This window comes from Gallus gallus, chromosome 1, assembly GCF_016699485.2.
Source record: "Gallus gallus isolate bGalGal1 chromosome 1, bGalGal1.mat.broiler.GRCg7b, whole genome shotgun sequence".
Taxonomy (NCBI): Eukaryota; Metazoa; Chordata; class Aves; order Galliformes; family Phasianidae; genus Gallus; species Gallus gallus.
In genome coordinates, this window is record NC_052532.1 from 62556551 (window position 1) to 62574851 (window position 18301).

Below are 18301 nucleotides of genomic sequence, written 5' to 3' on the forward strand. Positions count from 1 at the left end.
TTCCTCTACGGCTCACCGTACAGCATTCAGAGACAGCCTGTTCTTGTGCCTTTAAGATTTCCATCTTGAGGAGCATCCAGGCTTCCTGGACCCCTTTACCCTTAAGGAGCGACTCCCAGGGGACCCGTGCTACAAGCGTCCTAAACAGGTCGAAGTCCGCCCTCTTGAAGTTCAAGATGGCAGTTTTGCTAGTAGTAGTGGACACAGTAGTTCAGGTGGGGCCTCACAAGAGCCAGGTAGAGGGGGACAATCACCTCCCTCTCCCTGTTGGCCACTCCTTCTTTAATGCAGCCCAGAACACAATTGGCCTTCCGGGCTGCAAGCGCGCACTACTGGCTCGTGTCCAGCTTCTTGTCCACCAGGACCCCCAGGTCCTTTTCTGCAGGGCTGCTCTCAAGGAAATCTTCCCCTAGCTTGTATAAATACCTGGGATTGCCCCGACCCAAGTGCAGCACCCTGCACTTGGCCTTATTGATGTAGCTGTGTCAGCATGAAGCGGCTTGTCAGCAGTGATGAAAGTTGGGTATCTAAAAAAGTTTTGACTAGTTTTTGCCTTCTTGAGGAAGGTGGACAAAACACAAATTTAGCAGTATGCCATGGATTTTTCTGTGCTTAACATCATCTTCTACTTAAAGAAGCTGCCTTTGGTGTACCTGTAAGACACCAGTCTTACCAACACCAACATGGAATTTTTCACCAAACCCTGAAGACCAGGGTTAGACATTCTTTAGACATAAATGACCAGAGCTCCAATGAATCCAAAGAATACGTCACGTTTCTCCATAAGTGTGTACTTTAACCATGGAAAAGAGGAGCCTTGCGTTAAATTCTAGGAAGGCTTTCTTCAGTTCAGCAATTGTGCAGTTGGTTTGCTATTATCATTTCCTTACTGTTAGGGCACGTCATCCTTTGTAAAATTTGGGGCTATTCCATAGATGTTCGCTTTGGAAAAAAAAGCTGAGAGAGCATATTAGGTCCAGGGAAGCGCCTTGACAACTCTGCCAGAGCTAAGCCATAAAAAGGGAATGGCAGTGCCTGGTCATGGAAGAGTTTTGGGAAGCTGCTGTGTGGGAGGAAATATGCTTGCATAGCAGCGATTCAGATCTTTGCACTCTGAAGCATCAGCAGTGATTGTCAGACTCGTCAGCTCAAGCTGGCACAGTTACTTTTGAATATGAATGCGTAGATATGACTGAGAGGATCCATACAGTTGCCTGAGAAGATACTTGTTTGCTTTCAGTGCACTGCTACACGCGTAATCTTAAATTTCTGCTTTCTTACAGGTCTACCGACCTAGTCTGCTGCACTCCTGTCTCTTGTCACATCCCTGCAGATGGAGGCCAGAACTGTTGCCATAGGCCTCGTTTGGTTTCAGTTTTCACAACTTTCTTTCCTTGCAACCATTGATTCCCAAACCTTTCCCAGTAGGGCAAGCAATGTGAAACAAACCAAAAACCCCTCTGAGACTGTAGCTCAATCTTGTCCCACGGCTGCTGGCACAGAGGTAGATTTGGTCCCCAGAGTACAGGAACTCAGGAGGCACGACTGAAGGCAAGGAGGTCTGCCACACGTTAAATATATTTGATTTTCTGTAGGCTTTCCCATGCAGCCTGCATGCCCTCAATTCTTTTGCAGATCTTTGCAAAAGATAATTCAGTTCTATTTACGTGTGGCTCCTTTGCAGTTCTTTTCAGTACTGCATTATGGAATTACTCCTCCGAATACTGCCAGGAAAGTTAATAATATCCAAGATCTCAGATTAAAAATTAAATATGGGTATAACATTATTTTCCTCTGATAACTTTTCACGTGTAGTACTTACTACTGCAGAGTTTTTCCAGAAAGAAAAAGAGGAAGATCTGCACTTTGAAGCAGGGACGGCCTGCTGGCACTACCTATCAAATCCAATGCTGGCGTCTCCCTTCTCCCTCTCCTTTTTGTTGTTTTGCCATCTCTCAGGGGTTGGTAAATAATAGTGCGTTAGCCTAAGGAGTTCCTGCTTGCTGCTCACTGGGATTATTTAAAATGGATGCCTGTGTTTGAGCGTGTGTATATTGAATAAAACTCAAAACCCTCTGTGCTGCTCTAAATGCGTAGTTTGCTTGCCTCTGCTCCTGAGACAACCTGTCTCTAGGATCCAAACGTACCCTGAAACACGTGGCCAGATGGAAGTGATGTGCTCACTCCTAGTGGAATGTGGGATACCATGGCAGATTTATAAACGTACGTAAGGGAATTGGGAATGAAAGAGGCAATTTATGGGGAAGACTTTATAAGGAAGCCCCGACCTAGATAAATTTAGACGTCAGATGAGAGATCTTACCCTGCAGCAAGCCCCCTCTCATCAGTATGGCACTCTAGTAGCTATTTGGAACCCTCTGGTAGCTGGAGATGCAGTTGTCCAATAAGCAGCACAAGTAGTAGCTGACCTAGGCTAGCCTGTGGCAGGGGAGTTGGAACTTGATGATCCTTGAGGTCCCTTCCAAACCAAGCCACGCTATGATAAAAGAAGGAAAATGCAGTACAGTTCTATAAAGAAGAAGCCATTGCAAATTTAATGGAAAGAGCCAGGTGGTGTACTTATTACAAGGAGAGCCAGGTGGCGTACTCTATTCCCAAGAGGACCAGGCAGTGTGGTGTATTCCAAAGAGAGCCAGTCGGTCTGGTGTACTCCAAACAGAGCCAAGCGGCATAGTATAGTCCAAGGAGAGCCAGCCTGCGTGGTATACTCCAAGGAGAGCCAGCCTGTGTGGTGTATTCCAAAGAGAGCCACGCTGCATGGTATGTTGCAAAGAGAGCCAGCCTGCACGGTATGTTGCAAAGAGAGCCAGGTGGCGTGATATATTCCAAAAAGAGCCAGGCGGTGTGGTGTATTCCAAAAGGAGGCAAGCGCCGTGGTATTTCCCATGAACAAGGCAGGTGGTGCTGTATGTTCCATGAGCGAAGCAGGCGGCATAGCCTATTCCATAGGAGAGGCAGGTGGCGTAGCCTATTCCATAGCAGAGCCAGGTAGCGTAGTCTATTCCACAGCAGAGGCAAGCAGCGTAGTATATTCCATAGAAGGGGCAGGTGGAATAGTATGTTCCATAACAGAGGCAGGTCGCATAGTATATTCCAGAAGGAGGCAGGCGGCACAGTATATTTCAAGACGAGGAAGGCAGCGCTGTATAATCCAAGAAGAGGCAGGCGGCGCAGTATAGTCCAAAAAGAGGCAGATGGCATCATGTATTCCAAGAAGGTACGGGTGGTGTAGTATATTCCAAAAAGAGGCATGTGCCGTAATACATTCCAAAGAAGATACAGGCGGTATAGTATATTCCAAATACAAGGCAGGCGGCACAGCGTAATCCAAAGAAGATGCAGGTGGCATAGTATGTTCCAGAGAGCCTTCAGGTGGTGTAGTTTATTCCCAAGAAGCTGCAGGCAGCATAGTACATTCCAAAGAAGCTGCAGGCAGCATGGTATGTTCCAAAGAAGCTGCAGGCAGCGTAGTAGTTTCCAAGCAGAGGCAGGTGATATAGTAGATTCCAAGAAGAGGTAGGCAGCATAGTAGATTCCAAAAACGAGACAGGCAGCATAGATTATTCCCAGAAAGAGGCAGGCAGCATAGTAGATTCCAAAAGAGAGGCAGACAGCGCAGTAGATTCCAAAATAGAGGTGAGCAGTGTAGCAGATGCCAAGAGCCAGGTAGCGTAGTAGTTTCCAGGAAAAGCCAGGCGGTGTACAAGAGTACAAGAAGAGGCAGGCAATGTAGTAGATTGCGAGAAGAGGCAGGCAGTGTAGCAGATGCCAGGAAGAGGCAGGCAGCGCAGTAGACTGCCAGAAGAGCCAGGCGGCAGGCAGCAGCCCTGTCACAATAGCAAGCGTTACTTGAGCATCTACCATGTCACCGCTGTGTCTCTATATTCACATAACGGGCAGTAGTACTGTAATAGAGCAGTGCTCAGGGCAGCCACCCATCAGAGAACCAAACCACATGGATGCCTCTTTCTAGTGCTTGTTTCCAAAACCACACAGAAATAAAGCGAGAAGCAAAGGCCATGAAGGTCCTTCTTAGGCCCACGTGCTGTATCTATTACTTATCCACAGGTGAAAATGATACTCTGATACAGGTCATATAGGGGAGGGAGCTGGGGGGAGAGGCACCGGGTACCCCGACATAAAGGGGAAAGAAAGGGACTTTGAGTTCCCTTGGACTTAAAATTGAACAAAACTGGGGACGAATTTTTGGGACTTCCTTCAAAACCGTCATCCCACACAAGGGATGATGGTAAGTTTTGTACTAGCTCTTCGGCCGTGCCCTACACTTGTGCAGTACACAGTGGTGCCTTCCAATTTAAGGTTTTACTGGAAGGGTTATTTTCTATTTTAAGAAACGACCTGACGTTACAAGGATGCGTACCACCTCAGCCTCTGACGACCGGGCCTGAGAAGAACCTTGTTACGCACTGCCATCACCTTCCTACATACAAGGACACTCAGAGGGACAGAGGCTGGGCCCCAGTGGCTCAATGCGGCTCAGCAGCGCAGCGCCCTTTGCTCTCGCTCCTCAGGTGTGATGAGGGAGAGAACGGGAGAAGAAGTAGAGCCCATGGGCTGAGATATGAACTATTTACCATAAAGGAAGAGGAAAATGGTGGCAAAAACACAACTACTCACCAGTCACTAACCAAGGTAGAGCCATGAATACTGCTGATCAAGGCCCAGAAAAAGGAAAAGGACCAAACCAGCAGCGCTAACTGCAAACCAGCAGCTCCGGCTGCTATCCAGCAGATCCAGCTGCTATCCAGCAGATCCAACTGCTATCCAGCAGCTCCAACTGCTATCCAGCAGATCCGGCTGATATCCAGCAGATCCAACCGCAGACCAGCAGATCCAACCGCAGACCAGCAGATCCAACCGCAGACCAGCAGGTCCAACCGCGGGCCAGCAGGTCCAACTGCAGGCCAGCAGGTCCAACTGCTAACCAACTGCCCACTGCGCTCGGCATTATTGCATCACGTGACATCACAGGGTACTGAACGCCCCCAGCCCAATGGCGGCGGTGTCCTGGCCAGCCCCAGTCCCAGCCTTGCTCTCCACTGCCGCCCTTCACAGCAACGGCTCCACCCTACCCAGCTGTGGTTTGTTTGCCCCTCTTCAGCTGAATCCAGGACTCTTCCTTCCCCCTCAGCCTGTCTCACGGGCTTTGACCAGCACAGCTCACCTCAGCAGTGCCCCCCGGGTGCGGGCTGAAGGCAGGTTGGGATGCCAGTATTAAAAACATTCTGTTAGCACCCATCTGCTGCTGTTTTGTCTTCACCAATGGTACTGTGCCTCTGCTGCTGGGTGTTAGGCGGTAATTCCTCCTGATTGCGAGGCCAACATGCGTGCCTGAGCGATGTGGGGGGCAAGGAGCGCAGCGCCTCTCGGCCTGAGGAGCTCTCTCCCTCAGCTCTGCTCTGCAGAGCGTTTACTCTGTGCCAGTGGTCAGCAGTGTGGCTGCTCTCAGCTTTTCCCCACATCTATAAACGTTCTGATTGTTTTCTGACACACGAGGACACTCAGAGGAGCAGAGGTTGGGCGCCAGTGGGCTCTGTGGTGTGGTGTAACCCAGCAGCCACTCAGGCCTATACCTTTGATCAGTCTACTGCAGTCTTTGATCAGACTACTGCAGAGGGATGAGAGAGAGAACTGGAAATGAAATTGAACAAGTGGGACGAAATAAAAAAATACCTGCAAAGGCAGAAGACAAGAAGGGAAACCTCAATACAGTGATTACACTGTATAGGGCCACGATGCACTTACTCAACGCTCTCCAGCAACACACAGCAATAAACAGTGCGTGTTTCTTCACAACCTAATCCAGCCTTACCTGCCCTAATTAACCCCCCCACCCGGAACAGCGACGAGTCATAAACTTTTATTTAATTAATTACTTATTCATTGTAAGAAGAGGCAAGTGCATCTTTGCAAGCCGTGTCACAGCGGGATAGAGGCACGGCAGCCCTCTGACAGTGGCAGGGGATGCAGCAGCAGCCGCCATGTTGCTGCCGTGTCACGGTGGGAAGAGGTGCGGTGGCGGCAGCCATGTGGCTGTGCTGTCACTACTGTTCCATGGTAGGCACCATTACTCTAAGACAGAAGAGCTCAGGGCAGCTGCCTGTCAAAGAACCAAACCCTCTAGATAGGCACCCCCCTCTCCCCCCCCCCCCAGTGTCCATGTTTCCTCAGACCACCAAGCAGAAATAAATGCAGAAATGCAGAAACACCGAGCAGAAATGAATCACAGAATCATAGAATCTCAACGTTGGAAATGACCTATAAGATCATCTAGTGCAACCGTCCTCCCAATAGCACTGCTATCACTAGCCACTAAACAATATCTCGTAGCTCCTCATCCAGACGCCTCTTGAACACTGCCAGGGACTGCAGCTCCACCACCTCCCCTCCCTAGGCAGGCCATTCCAGCGCCTCTTCACTCTCTGAGAGAAAATGTTTTTCTCTGTGTCTAACCTATACCTCTTCTGGTACAACTTGTGGCCGTTTCCTCGGGTCCTGTTTGTTGCCTGAGAGAAGAGGCCAAACCCTTCCTCATCACAGCCTCCCTTCAGGAAGTTGTAGAGTGCAATGAGGTCTCCCCTGAGCCTCCTCTTCTCCAGACTGAACAATCCCAGCTCCCTCAGCCGCTCCTCCTAAGACTTGTGCTCCAGACCCCTCGTCAGTTTCCTTGCCCTTCTCTGGACATGTTCCAGGGCCTCTATGTCTTTCTTGTAGTGAGGGACCCAAAGCTGAACAGAATAGTCGAGGGGCGGCCTCACCATTGCTGAGTACAGGGGGACGATTACCTCCGTGCTCCTGCTGGCCACACTGTTTCTAATGCAGGCCAGGATGCCGTTGGCCCTCTTGGCCACCTGGGCACACTGTCGGCTCATGTTCAGCCGCGCATCAACCAACACCCCCAGGCCCCTTTCTTCTTCACAGTCATCCAGCCTCTCATCCTCGAGCCTGTAGCGCTGCATGGGGTTATTGTGGCCAAAGTGCAGGACCCGGCACTTGGCCTTGTTGAACCTCATCCCATTCACCTTGCCCCAGCGATCCAGCTTATCTAGATCTCTCTGAAGGGCCTCCCTACCCTCAGGCAGTTCAACACCACCGCCCAACTTGGCATCATCTGCAAACATACTGAGGGTGCACTCAATCCATTCATCTAGGTCATCAGTAAAGATATGAAACAAGATGGGCCCCAGTACCGACCCCTGGGGGACACCACTTGTAACGGGTCGCCAGCTGGACTTAACTCCGTTAACCACTACCTGCTGGCCATGGCCCTCTAGCCAGTTCCTTGCCCGAAGAAGGGTATACCTGTCCATGCCACGGGCAGCCAGTTACCCCAGGAGAATACTGTGAGACACCATAACATAGGCTTTGCTGAAGTCTAGGTAGACTACATCGACAGCCTTTCCCTCGTCTACCAGTCTGGTCACCCAGCTGTAGAAGGAGATGAGGTTGGTCAAGCATGACCTGCCTTTCATGAACCCGTGCTGGCTGGGCCTGAACCCCTGGACGCCATGCATGTGCCGTGTGATCTCCCCATGATGATTTGCTCCATAACGTTCTCTGGTACCGAGGTCAGGCTGACAGGCCTGTAGTTCCCTGGATCCTCCTTACGGCCCTTCTTGTAGATGGGAGTCACATCAGCAAGGCTCCAGTCCTCTGGGACCTCTCCAGATAACCAGGAGTGCTGATAGATGGCAGAGAGCGGCCCGGCAATCACCCCCGCCAGCTCCTTCAGCACCCCTGGGTGGAACCCATCCGGTCCCATGGACTTGTGACAGTCCAGAGGGAGGAGAAGCTCTCTAACTGTCTCCAGCTGAATCACTGGGCGTGTATTCTGCGTAGCATCCCACACTTCCAGATCAGGGCATAAAGTACCCTGAGGATAACTGATCTGACTATTAAAGGCAGATGTAAAGAAAGCTGTGAGGACCTCAGCCTTCTCCCTATCCTCAGTGGTCACATTCCCCGCTGCATCAAGTACAGGATGGAGATTCTCCTTGGATCTTCTCTTACCACTGGTGTATTTGTAAAAGGATTTCTTTTTCTCTTTTACTGCAGTGGCCAATCTGAGTTCAAGTCGGGCTTTTGCCTTCCTAACTTCCTCCCTGCATACCTCTGCAACTTCCATGTAGTCTCCCCAAGTCGCCTGTCCCTTCTTCCAGAGGACATGCACTCGCTTTTTCTTCTGGAGTCTCAACAGTAGTTCACGGTTCATCCACACCGGTCTTCTTCCTCTACGGCTCACCGTACAGCATTCAGAGACAGCCTGTTCTTGTGCCTTTAAGATTTCCATCTTGAGGAGCATCCAGGCTTCCTGGACCCCTTTACCCTTAAGGAGCGACTCCCAGGGGACCCGTGCTACAAGCGTCCTAAACAGGTCGAAGTCCGCCCTCTTGAAGTTCAAGATGGCAGTTTTGCTAGTAGTAGTGGACACAGTAGTTCAGGTGGGGCCTCACAAGAGCCAGGTAGAGGGGGACAATCACCTCCCTCTCCCTGTTGGCCACTCCTTCTTTAATGCAGCCCAGAACACAATTGGCCTTCCGGGCTGCAAGCGCGCACTACTGGCTCGTGTCCAGCTTCTTGTCCACCAGGACCCCCAGGTCCTTTTCTGCAGGGCTGCTCTCAAGGAAATCTTCCCCTAGCTTGTATAAATACCTGGGATTGCCCCGACCCAAGTGCAGCACCCTGCACTTGGCCTTATTGATGTAGCTGTGTCAGCATGAAGCGGCTTGTCAGCAGTGATGAAAGTTGGGTATCTAAAAAAGTTTTGACTAGTTTTTGCCTTCTTGAGGAAGGTGGACAAAACACAAATTTAGCAGTATGCCATGGATTTTTCTGTGCTTAACATCATCTTCTACTTAAAGAAGCTGCCTTTGGTGTACCTGTAAGACACCAGTCTTACCAACACCAACATGGAATTTTTCACCAAACCCTGAAGACCAGGGTTAGACATTCTTTAGACATAAATGACCAGAGCTCCAATGAATCCAAAGAATACGTCACGTTTCTCCATAAGTGTGTACTTTAACCATGGAAAAGAGGAGCCTTGCGTTAAATTCTAGGAAGGCTTTCTTCAGTTCAGCAATTGTGCAGTTGGTTTGCTATTATCATTTCCTTACTGTTAGGGCACGTCATCCTTTGTAAAATTTGGGGCTATTCCATAGATGTTCGCTTTGGAAAAAAAAGCTGAGAGAGCATATTAGGTCCAGGGAAGCGCCTTGACAACTCTGCCAGAGCTAAGCCATAAAAAGGGAATGGCAGTGCCTGGTCATGGAAGAGTTTTGGGAAGCTGCTGTGTGGGAGGAAATATGCTTGCATAGCAGCGATTCAGATCTTTGCACTCTGAAGCATCAGCAGTGATTGTCAGACTCGTCAGCTCAAGCTGGCACAGTTACTTTTGAATATGAATGCGTAGATATGACTGAGAGGATCCATACAGTTGCCTGAGAAGATACTTGTTTGCTTTCAGTGCACTGCTACACGCGTAATCTTAAATTTCTGCTTTCTTACAGGTCTACCGACCTAGTCTGCTGCACTCCTGTCTCTTGTCACATCCCTGCAGATGGAGGCCAGAACTGTTGCCATAGGCCTCGTTTGGTTTCAGTTTTCACAACTTTCTTTCCTTTCTTTCCTCTAGATAGGCACCCCCCTTTCCCCTCCCTCCCCCATAGTGTCCATGTTTCCTCAGACACCGAGCAGAAATGCAGAAATGCAAAGGGCCTATTTTGGCCAAATGCACAGACTTTGTTAGTTATCTGTAGGTGAAATCCATACCATCATAGGGCTCTTACAGGGGATGGTGATGGGGAGGAATTGCATTGGTTACATCTCTATGAGGGGGAAAGAGAGACCTCGATTTCACTTGGAATTGAAAATGGACAAAACACTGGATAAATATTTGAGACTTCCTTCAAAATCCTCATCCCAGAGAAGGGATGATGGTAAATTTTGTATGAGCTCTTCACCTGTGCCATACACTTCTGCCATACACTACAGTGCCTTCCAATTTACAGTTGTACTCAAAGCATAATTCTATGCTGTAAGCATCACAGAGCTGCAAGAGGTTCTGCAGAGCCTCGGATTCAAGGTTTCCATGCTACAAATAACAACATTGAGTTAATCCATTCGGAAGGGAAATGTCTCTACTTTATTTATCCAAATATATAGCTCTGAATGGATTTTAAATGAATATCTGATTTTAAATAAACGTTTGAAATATTCAGTGCTTCTTTCTGTTGTGTAGATATTAAATCTTTCCTCTCCTGTCCTGCAGGCTGTCATGAATGGATTAAAATTAGTCTGTGGAAATGAAGGGTGTCAAACTCTTAAAACACTTTATGCTACTTGATGTATGCAGCAGAATTGCCAGGTCACAGACTGAACCAATGGTTGAGCCCAAGGTGAGAAGGTGTGGCTAACCTAGGGAGCTCAGGTGCAAAGAATGGGGGTGGAGCCAGGATCCACCCCTCCTCACTCTCACTTGAGAGTTAGCATTTGGAGGAGCTGCATCTTGATGGTGATTGCATTCTGAATTGTCACTGCTTGTTGATAGGATTGAGCCAGTTTTCCTTCTTTTTTTATCTGCTATTGCTCTGTACTCTTTGTATCCCGTTAGAAAGCACTGTCATCCTCATCTTTGGCCATACAACGTATACTGTGATTTATTTATTTGTTTATTTATTAAGTAAAATGGCTGGCGGGGTGAGAGAAGTGATTGTGCTCCTCTGCTCTGCCCTTGTGAAGCCCCATGCGATGTTCTGCATCCAGGTCTGCAGCTCCCCCGCACAAGAGGGGTGTGGAGCTGTTGGAGTGGGTTTGGAGGAGGTCATGGGGGTGCACAGAGGGCTGGAGCACCTCTCCTGTAAAGGCTGAGGGAGTCTGGCTTGTTTCTTCCTGGGGAAGGGAAGGCTCTGTGGTGACCTCATTGTGGTGTTCCAGTACTTGAAGGGAGCTTATAAGCAGGGCGGACTGACTTTTTATGTGGTCTGATGGTGACAGGAAAAGGGAGAATGGCTTTAAACTAAAAGAGGAGAAATTTAGGCAGCGTGTTAGGAAGAAATTCTTTACTCAGAGAGTGGCAGGGCACTGGCCCAGTCTGCTCAGAGAAGTTGTGGATGCTCCATCCCTGGAGATGTTCGCATCTAGGTTGGATGGGGCCCTGGGCAGCCTGATCTGGTGGATGGCAGCCTTGCCTGCAGCAGGGGTTGGAGCTTGATGGTCTTTAGGGTCCCTTCCAACCCAAGCCTTTCTATGATCCTGTGATACTGTAAAGTTAATTGAATTTGTGTTTACAGGGAAAAAAGGAGAGGTGCTCCAGCTCTGTGCACTAAGGAGACTTAGTGATCTGTAGTATAGTTTTCCAGTTGTGCTCACTGTTCCACTTAGTATTTTAAACCACTGATGAATTTTGAGTGCTCAACTCCCATTAATGTTAAAGGAACTGGGTATCTAGCTCCCGAGGACTCTGTGACTGTTGTGGGTAGGTGACCATGTCAGGAATTCTTCCCCATTTCGAGGAGTGTTAGCCTATGAATAGACTTTTGGCTTTCTGGGAAGTGTTTATGCATGTAGTTAGCTTTACACACCTGAATAGTATTCCTGTAATAATATCAATCACAAATGGGATTAAAACTTGATGGAGTGAGTTGTAATAGGTTTAATTTCATGGTTTGTTTCCTGTTCTGTGTTAACCACTGGTAGCGTGAGCTGTGCAAAAGCTGTCTGTTTTGCATGATCCTGATTTGTCCCATTTGCTCAAACTTGATTTGGCTCTTTCTGGGTTGCTCTGATCTTCTGCAGAGCTCGGTCCTCTCTATCCATTCTGCTTGTTTACTGGACATGGAGAAGCTGGGGACAGAAGAGGAATTGACATCTATCAGCTGGGTGTGCTGGTGGCATCAGGCGTTGTGTTCATGTGATCAAATGTTGTGGACCAGTAGGAGCCAGTCTGTAGAGCAAAATCCGTGGTGGTGAGGGCCTGGCATTCATCCTGTATGCGTTTCAATGGCAATTTAGTTTGCTGTAGCTCTGGGCTGGCTCAGCAGACCATGAAGGGGACCTATGTCTGCACAGCACGGGTCCTTTTGGCGGTATGAAACTTCCCAGGGTTCTTCAAAGCCCACTCATGCTCAGCACTGGGCTGCTGAAAGTGTTAGATTCCAAGTGGAAATTCTTTATTTAGAGGGTGGTAAGGCACTGGCACTTTCTGCCCAGTGAAACTCTGGATGCCCCATCTCTGGAGGTGTTCAAGGACAGGTAGGATGGGGCCCTGGGCAGCTGGATCTGGTGGGTGGCAGTCCTGCCTGCAGTAAGAAGTTCAAAATGGGTGGCCTTTAAGGTTCCTTTGAACTCAAACCATTCTGCGGTTCTATGACTCTAAGTGGTTTCTATCTATACACCAATTTGCAGCCACAATGATTGAGGTGTGAGTCTGGAGAACATTTTCTGGGTCTGTTTCATTCAAGAGGAATCCAGCTTGTTTCCTCAACATTGCTTCACACTGTGAGCCTGAGTGCTGTGTCCATAGGGGCAACCCCATTGCATGGGGACGCCCTTCAGCCACTGAGAGCTGCTGACACACACAGGAAGTCTCCCCGTGTTACTCCTAGCTGCCAAAGGGAATTTGCCAGCAGTTGGGGGAACTGTGCAGTCCTCTCTGCTGCATTCCTGTCTCTTGTCACATCCCTGCACATGGAGGTCAGTGCTCTTGCCACAAGTTTCATTTGGTTTCAGTTTTCAAGGTTTTTTCCTTTCAACCATTAAAGGAAAACCTATCTCAATAGAGCAAACAATGTGAAACTAAACCAAAACACCTCTGAGACTGTAATGCAATCATGTCCTATGGCTGCACAGAGACAGGGCCTGCAGATCTGTCCCTGGAGTGAGGGAACTGAAGGCAGAACTCAAGACAAAGATGTCCTCCACACATTAAATATACCTGGCTTTCTGTAAGCTTTCACATGCAGCATGCATACCCTCAGTCTCTCTCAGATCTTTGCAAAAGATAATTCATTTCTATTTACTTGTGGTTCATTTGCAGTTCTTTTTGGTACTAGATTATGGAATTATTCTTTTTTATTAACTGCCAGGGAAGTTAATAAAATCCAAGATCTTAGATTAAAATTTAAGTATGGGTGTCACTGTGGGAATACAAGAAAAACTATTCTGAGCAGCAGCTGTGGGGCAAGATAAACAGCATGAGAACCAAGGACACCTTTTGAAGACAAAAAGCAAAAGGAACAGCTCATGGCTCTGATTGGATAAGTACCTGCATGCACGGTTAAGGAGCGTTTGTAGAATACTCTGTTGACACATAAAGGTACACGAGAAAGTTTTAAGGGTGGATGGGAGAGCTAAAAAAGGAAACTTGTGAATGTATATGTGATGTGAGAACTTGTAATAAATGATTGGGATCGTTCACATCTGAGTCCATGCATCAGACACTGCAAGTCACCATTATTTTCCTCTGATAAATATTCATATACAGTACATACTACTGCAGAATTTTTCCAGAAAAGAGTAGAGAAAGATATGTAGGCATCATTCTTTCTTTATTACTAAGAAAAAAATTAAAAGTGCTTTAGACAGATTTTACTGTGTACATTGACGTTATCACTGATTGTGGTATAATGATGATTTTCAAATTTGTGATGGAATGATGACTTTGAAACATGTCACTACTCTGCTTTTCTTTTTTTTTTCCTTTTTGGTTTTTCTTTCCTTCCTTGAAAACTATTAACATCAGGCTTGTAAATGGCATGAAAAACTGAGGTCTAGTGCAGTACGCATAACTGCAGTCTTGTGTTTGTCCTGACCCAAGAAAACTTCCCTAAATACTCTTCAACTTGTTCACAAATACTTTCTAATACTGGAGACTTACAGAAATCAACATTGTTAACTTTGCATTTATTTTCATCATAGAACAGAAGTATTTAGGTTTGACAACCTGAACAAAGGACTTTGCACTACATTTTGCCCACTGGCTGACACTTGGTCCTTTTGGCTTTATTAAGGGTCTACTTCCACTCCTGTGAGGTTGTATAAATATCTCTCGGATGATTTAATTAGTCCCATATAATCAATTTGCCATGTAGATCATAAAGCTTTCCCTTTTCTCTTTGGCATTTTGTTGTTTTGTTTTTCTAAATTCTAAGTTAGCTAATAGGCAGTCACGCTGCTGCCACTGCTTCCCATCTCCCCCCCACTTCTTTTTTCCACCAGTGAAGTTCCTTCACATCTTTAGGGAGCAAAGCTGTAAAAGTGTAGAGTGTGCAGCATAAACAGTGCGGGTAAGTAAGATAATTTGTTGTTGTTTTCTACATTCTCTGTAACTTCAGAAATTCCACCATGTGTTGCGGCAGAAATTGGGTATTGTGGCACATGAGTCATTTCTGCATTAGGAGTGCAAGGGCTGTGCAAAAACCCAGATTACAGCCTCCCTGTTTCTAGGGAATTGGGATCAATGTTTGAACCAAAAGACCAGGTACCTAGGTCATCTGTTTAAAAGACTGAAGCCAGAAATATCTCTCATGACAGTTTATAATTGCAGAGTGAGCGACTGACATAAATTTCTTGCCTGGGAGCCAAAAATTAGCTTTGGCTATTTGGCACACAATGTTTTGTTTCGTTTACATTGGTAATCTTAACTCTTCGCTGTCTCTGTTGCTTGCTTAGCTTCTCAGAACCTAGGTGTGTTAACATTAAACTTTGTGCTCCTGTATTTGTTAAAAACAAATGATTAGCCAACCAGGATGTATTTCCCCCCCAAAAAAAACAACAAAAAAGTGGGTAACTCTTCTAGTGTTTGGAGTAATGGCTTTTCTCTAAAATTCTGCTATAGGTGAGGTAGAGATGCTCAGAAGATGAATGAACAGCTTTTACCATAGATTTAGTCTGGCTGCTCTTTACAAGCGTGCAGCATTTTGTGCTTCAAAATGGCTGAGTCACTTTTGCTCAAGCTCTCCAGAGGAATTAAGTCAGAGGCAATGAGAAATGATGCAAAAATTCAGTGCAAGAATTCTGGCAGAATTATGTGTCATGGCAAAATGTAAATTGTAACTTGGTATGTCAAACAATAAACAAGTTTCAGTTCTTCCACCTAAACTAAATGCAGAATGTGCAAAAGTGTGTGTACTGTTTGTAAAGTAGAGAGCAAAAATGTAATGTGCATGGGCAGTGAACACAGTAAATCAATGCAAAAGACAACATGCACATATTTTTAATTTTTTTTTCTTTCTCTATATTTTGCAGGTTCTTCTTCACAGGCGTCCCTTTGCGGGTGGAATACATGCTGCAGCAGCTGTATCATTGCCATGGCTTTAAAAATAAATAACTAAAGCACAGTTGCTCTTAGAACCCACCATATTTTATCACAGATCTTTTCCTGACATTGCTTTCTTGTTGACGTCAATAGAAGTTTCAAGATCAATTGAAAGCAGCTGTATATTTTAAACACATATTGAAGTCATCAGGAGAGTAGTACACAGTATTTTCCTGTAATGTGCTTGGTACTAGTCCAATGCATCTTTACATCACAAAATTATATCATCAGTAACTGACTTTGTTTATATTAGCTGCAGTGTTACGTGTTAGCAGGGCAGATGTATCAGATAAAGGTGCACTTTGATATATAATTGGTTTTACCAAATTCATCAAACTTTCAACCTAAATACCCTATTTGTGTTACTCTTTTGTCAGCTACAGTTGAGTTTTGTCTCTTAATGTTTTAAACAGTATCTTTCTTATGAGGAAAAATTTCAAACCCCACTGACTTAACTTCCTGTATCATTTTATATTGATGTTTGTGTTAGTGTATTATGTTGAATGATTTTTACATAACGGATTTTCATTGCATTATTACACTGATACATTTGTTTGGTTTTCCATCTTTTCCTCTATTTTACAATAAGAATATATTATTGTGTAAAGCTTAAAATTCTCTCCAAATTGACGCCGAGAAAAAGTGTGCTTCACCTGAAATCATCTTACCTCTGTGAGAAATTGTACCATTACTGCTATTTTTTTTCAGTCTTAAATCATCAAAAACATCTCATACCAAGAAGCACTAAGAATATGAAATAGTACCTTGTTAGAAAGTCTTTCTAACAATACATAATTAAGTACAAGGTGATTACATTTAGGTGAAGGTGAATATGCTGTAGGCTTTGGTTACAGAAAACACTTTTCTTTTAATGTTTCCAAGTAGCGAATGTAAGAACTGGAGAAGGCTTCTGGACACTGCCACATTGCCCGGAAAAAGTAAGTGCCCTGAACTAAGTTAGCAGGACAATGTTGACTACTCAGCTAAAGAATAAAGGAATTCTCAAAATCTTTTAAATATATATATATATACACACACATACACATATCTATACATACATGACTTGATTCTTGCTGGAAAGTACTCAAGAGGGTCTAACAGCCTCTCATCCAAAAATACAGTACCCACAAAGGCTGCATTCAAAAAAATCCACAAGATCTATTATTGCTGAAACAGGAAATTATGATGCACACAGCTGTTGTATTTTATTATTTGATGGGTATATCTGTAGTGTTTTTATATCTCCTTGGACCTGCAGATGGTGCAAAATCTCCATGTAACATAGCTCATAACATGATGACTACTACTGTATTTTCCTTGTATGTTTTGCTTCTTTGATAACTTAGAGGAATACTTCACGAGTAGCACAATCCTTGCTAGACAGTTAATAGTAGGAAAAAAACAGATAAAAGCAATTATTTTTGTAAGCAAGGCAGTTGTTATTTCATTTACAGTAGTCTTTTATTCTTTGACGTCTAAGTCTAATGCCTAGCCCAGTGCCTGGCTATTCTGTCCCTTTCAATCTCATCTCACTGTGTAGTAATACAATTTCCTTTACATTAGTTACTCCGGACTTTTATTTTAATCTCTCTACTTTTTTCCTGTAACTACTTCAGTTCATAAGCTCATTTGTAGCTCAAAGCTGTCTAATTCTCACACAATCTCAACGGTATATAAAATAGTGGAAGAAAGCATCCCAAATGTTACTGTGATTTCACTTTTTCTGTTTTCACTGGTTAAGCAGTGGACTTCAACATGAGAGAGTGTGAAGCCCATGACTGGGAGAAAAGCTTAGCCTTTCTGATAGCCTTTCTACTATCCAAAAAGCCACTTTATTCTGAAAACCAAATCACATGCTTTGTTACTATTAAATTAGAGCAGTATTAGTAGGCAAACCTCTTCAAACTTAAAATACCTGGGAGGGGAGGTGCAGGAATGTTTTAGAATATGGTGGTAAAACTTGTCTAACATGTCTAATTTTCCAATTTTAAAGAAGTGTTTAGAGTGGTGGTTCGTTTATGGCTGGCTCCATTCCAGCTTAGAGAGGATTGGGTTACAATGTGTTTAGACACACAGAAAACTTGCAGACTGGCAAGATTCATGTAATGAATCTTTGTGCAAGAATGGATAGGTACTTAAATGCTGGTCTCTGTGTCTGGTCAAAGAGATAAGTTTTTTGTTTGTTTTAAGGAAGTCACATTAGTTTTCTGACTTTGGTAATAACTTCTTTAATGATCGGGGTTCAATGATTCAGTGGGTGTCGACGCAAATTGGGTGTTGTTACGTTAAAGTCCTGTTTTGTTCCTCGTGGTCAGTGGTGCATTTAAGGGATAGAGTTTCACAAACTGATTATAGGAAAATGTTGGTAGAAAGGTGCAGACTTTTTTGTCTGTTATATACAGTGGGGTTGGTTAACAGTTGCTCAATGTCTGCTTTGCATGTATCCTGTAGGGAGCAGTTAAGAGGTGTTTTGGAGCATTACTAAATAAAGATGGACAAGTACTTGGTGGTATCAGTTCCTATTGTAAGGCCTGAGAAATAATTCATTGCATTCAAGTGATTATTTTCCTGAGAACAAATAAAATTCTTTTCTGTGAAGCTATGAGAATTCTCTTGGAGAAGCTGGCAGCCTGTGCCTTGGACAGGTACACTCTTTGCTGGGTAAGGGACTGGCTGGAGAGTCAGGCCCAGAGGGTGGTGGTGAATGGAGTTAAATCCAGCTGGTAACCGGTCATGAGTGGTGTTCCCCAGGGGTCGGTGCTGGAGCTGGACAGGGTGGAGAATGGTTGAGCGTGTGATTATTTCAACAGTGTATTAACTAATACTTTATTAAGCTGAGAGTGGTAAGAAGAAACTCATAAGCATTGTTTAACCCCCTGGGAAATTTTCCCTGTGTCTAGGAGAACTTATTTTTAGTTAATATTTTTTTAGAAATCCAGCATG

At 45.3% G+C, this 18301-nt stretch overlaps 1 protein-coding gene across 1 annotated transcript; it reads right to left on the reverse strand.

Annotated features, from left to right (window-relative positions):
- Positions 1–378: 378 nt before the first annotated feature.
- Positions 379–6463, reverse strand: LOC121108242 (RNA-directed DNA polymerase from mobile element jockey-like). Its single transcript, XM_040655628.2, has 2 exons — positions 4660–6463; positions 379–3848 (listed from the first exon to the last, which is right to left on the reverse strand). The coding sequence occupies exons 1-2, from the start codon at positions 4682–4684 to the stop codon at positions 2584–2586; spliced, it is 1290 nt and encodes a 429-aa protein (XP_040511562.1). The 5' UTR covers positions 4685–6463; the 3' UTR covers positions 379–2583.
- Between the last annotated feature and the right edge of the window lie 11838 nt (positions 6464–18301).

What these genes read in the sequence shown, in the direction of transcription:
- LOC121108242 (XM_040655628.2), bottom strand. Translation starts at nt 4,684, where the DNA reads ATGGCTCTACCTTGGTTAGTGACTG. An exon ending in TCTACCTTGGTTAGTGACTG is followed by an intron (nt 3,849 to 4,659) that starts GTGAGTAGTTGT and finishes CTATTGTGACAG; the next exon opens with GGCTGCTGCCTGCCGCCTGG.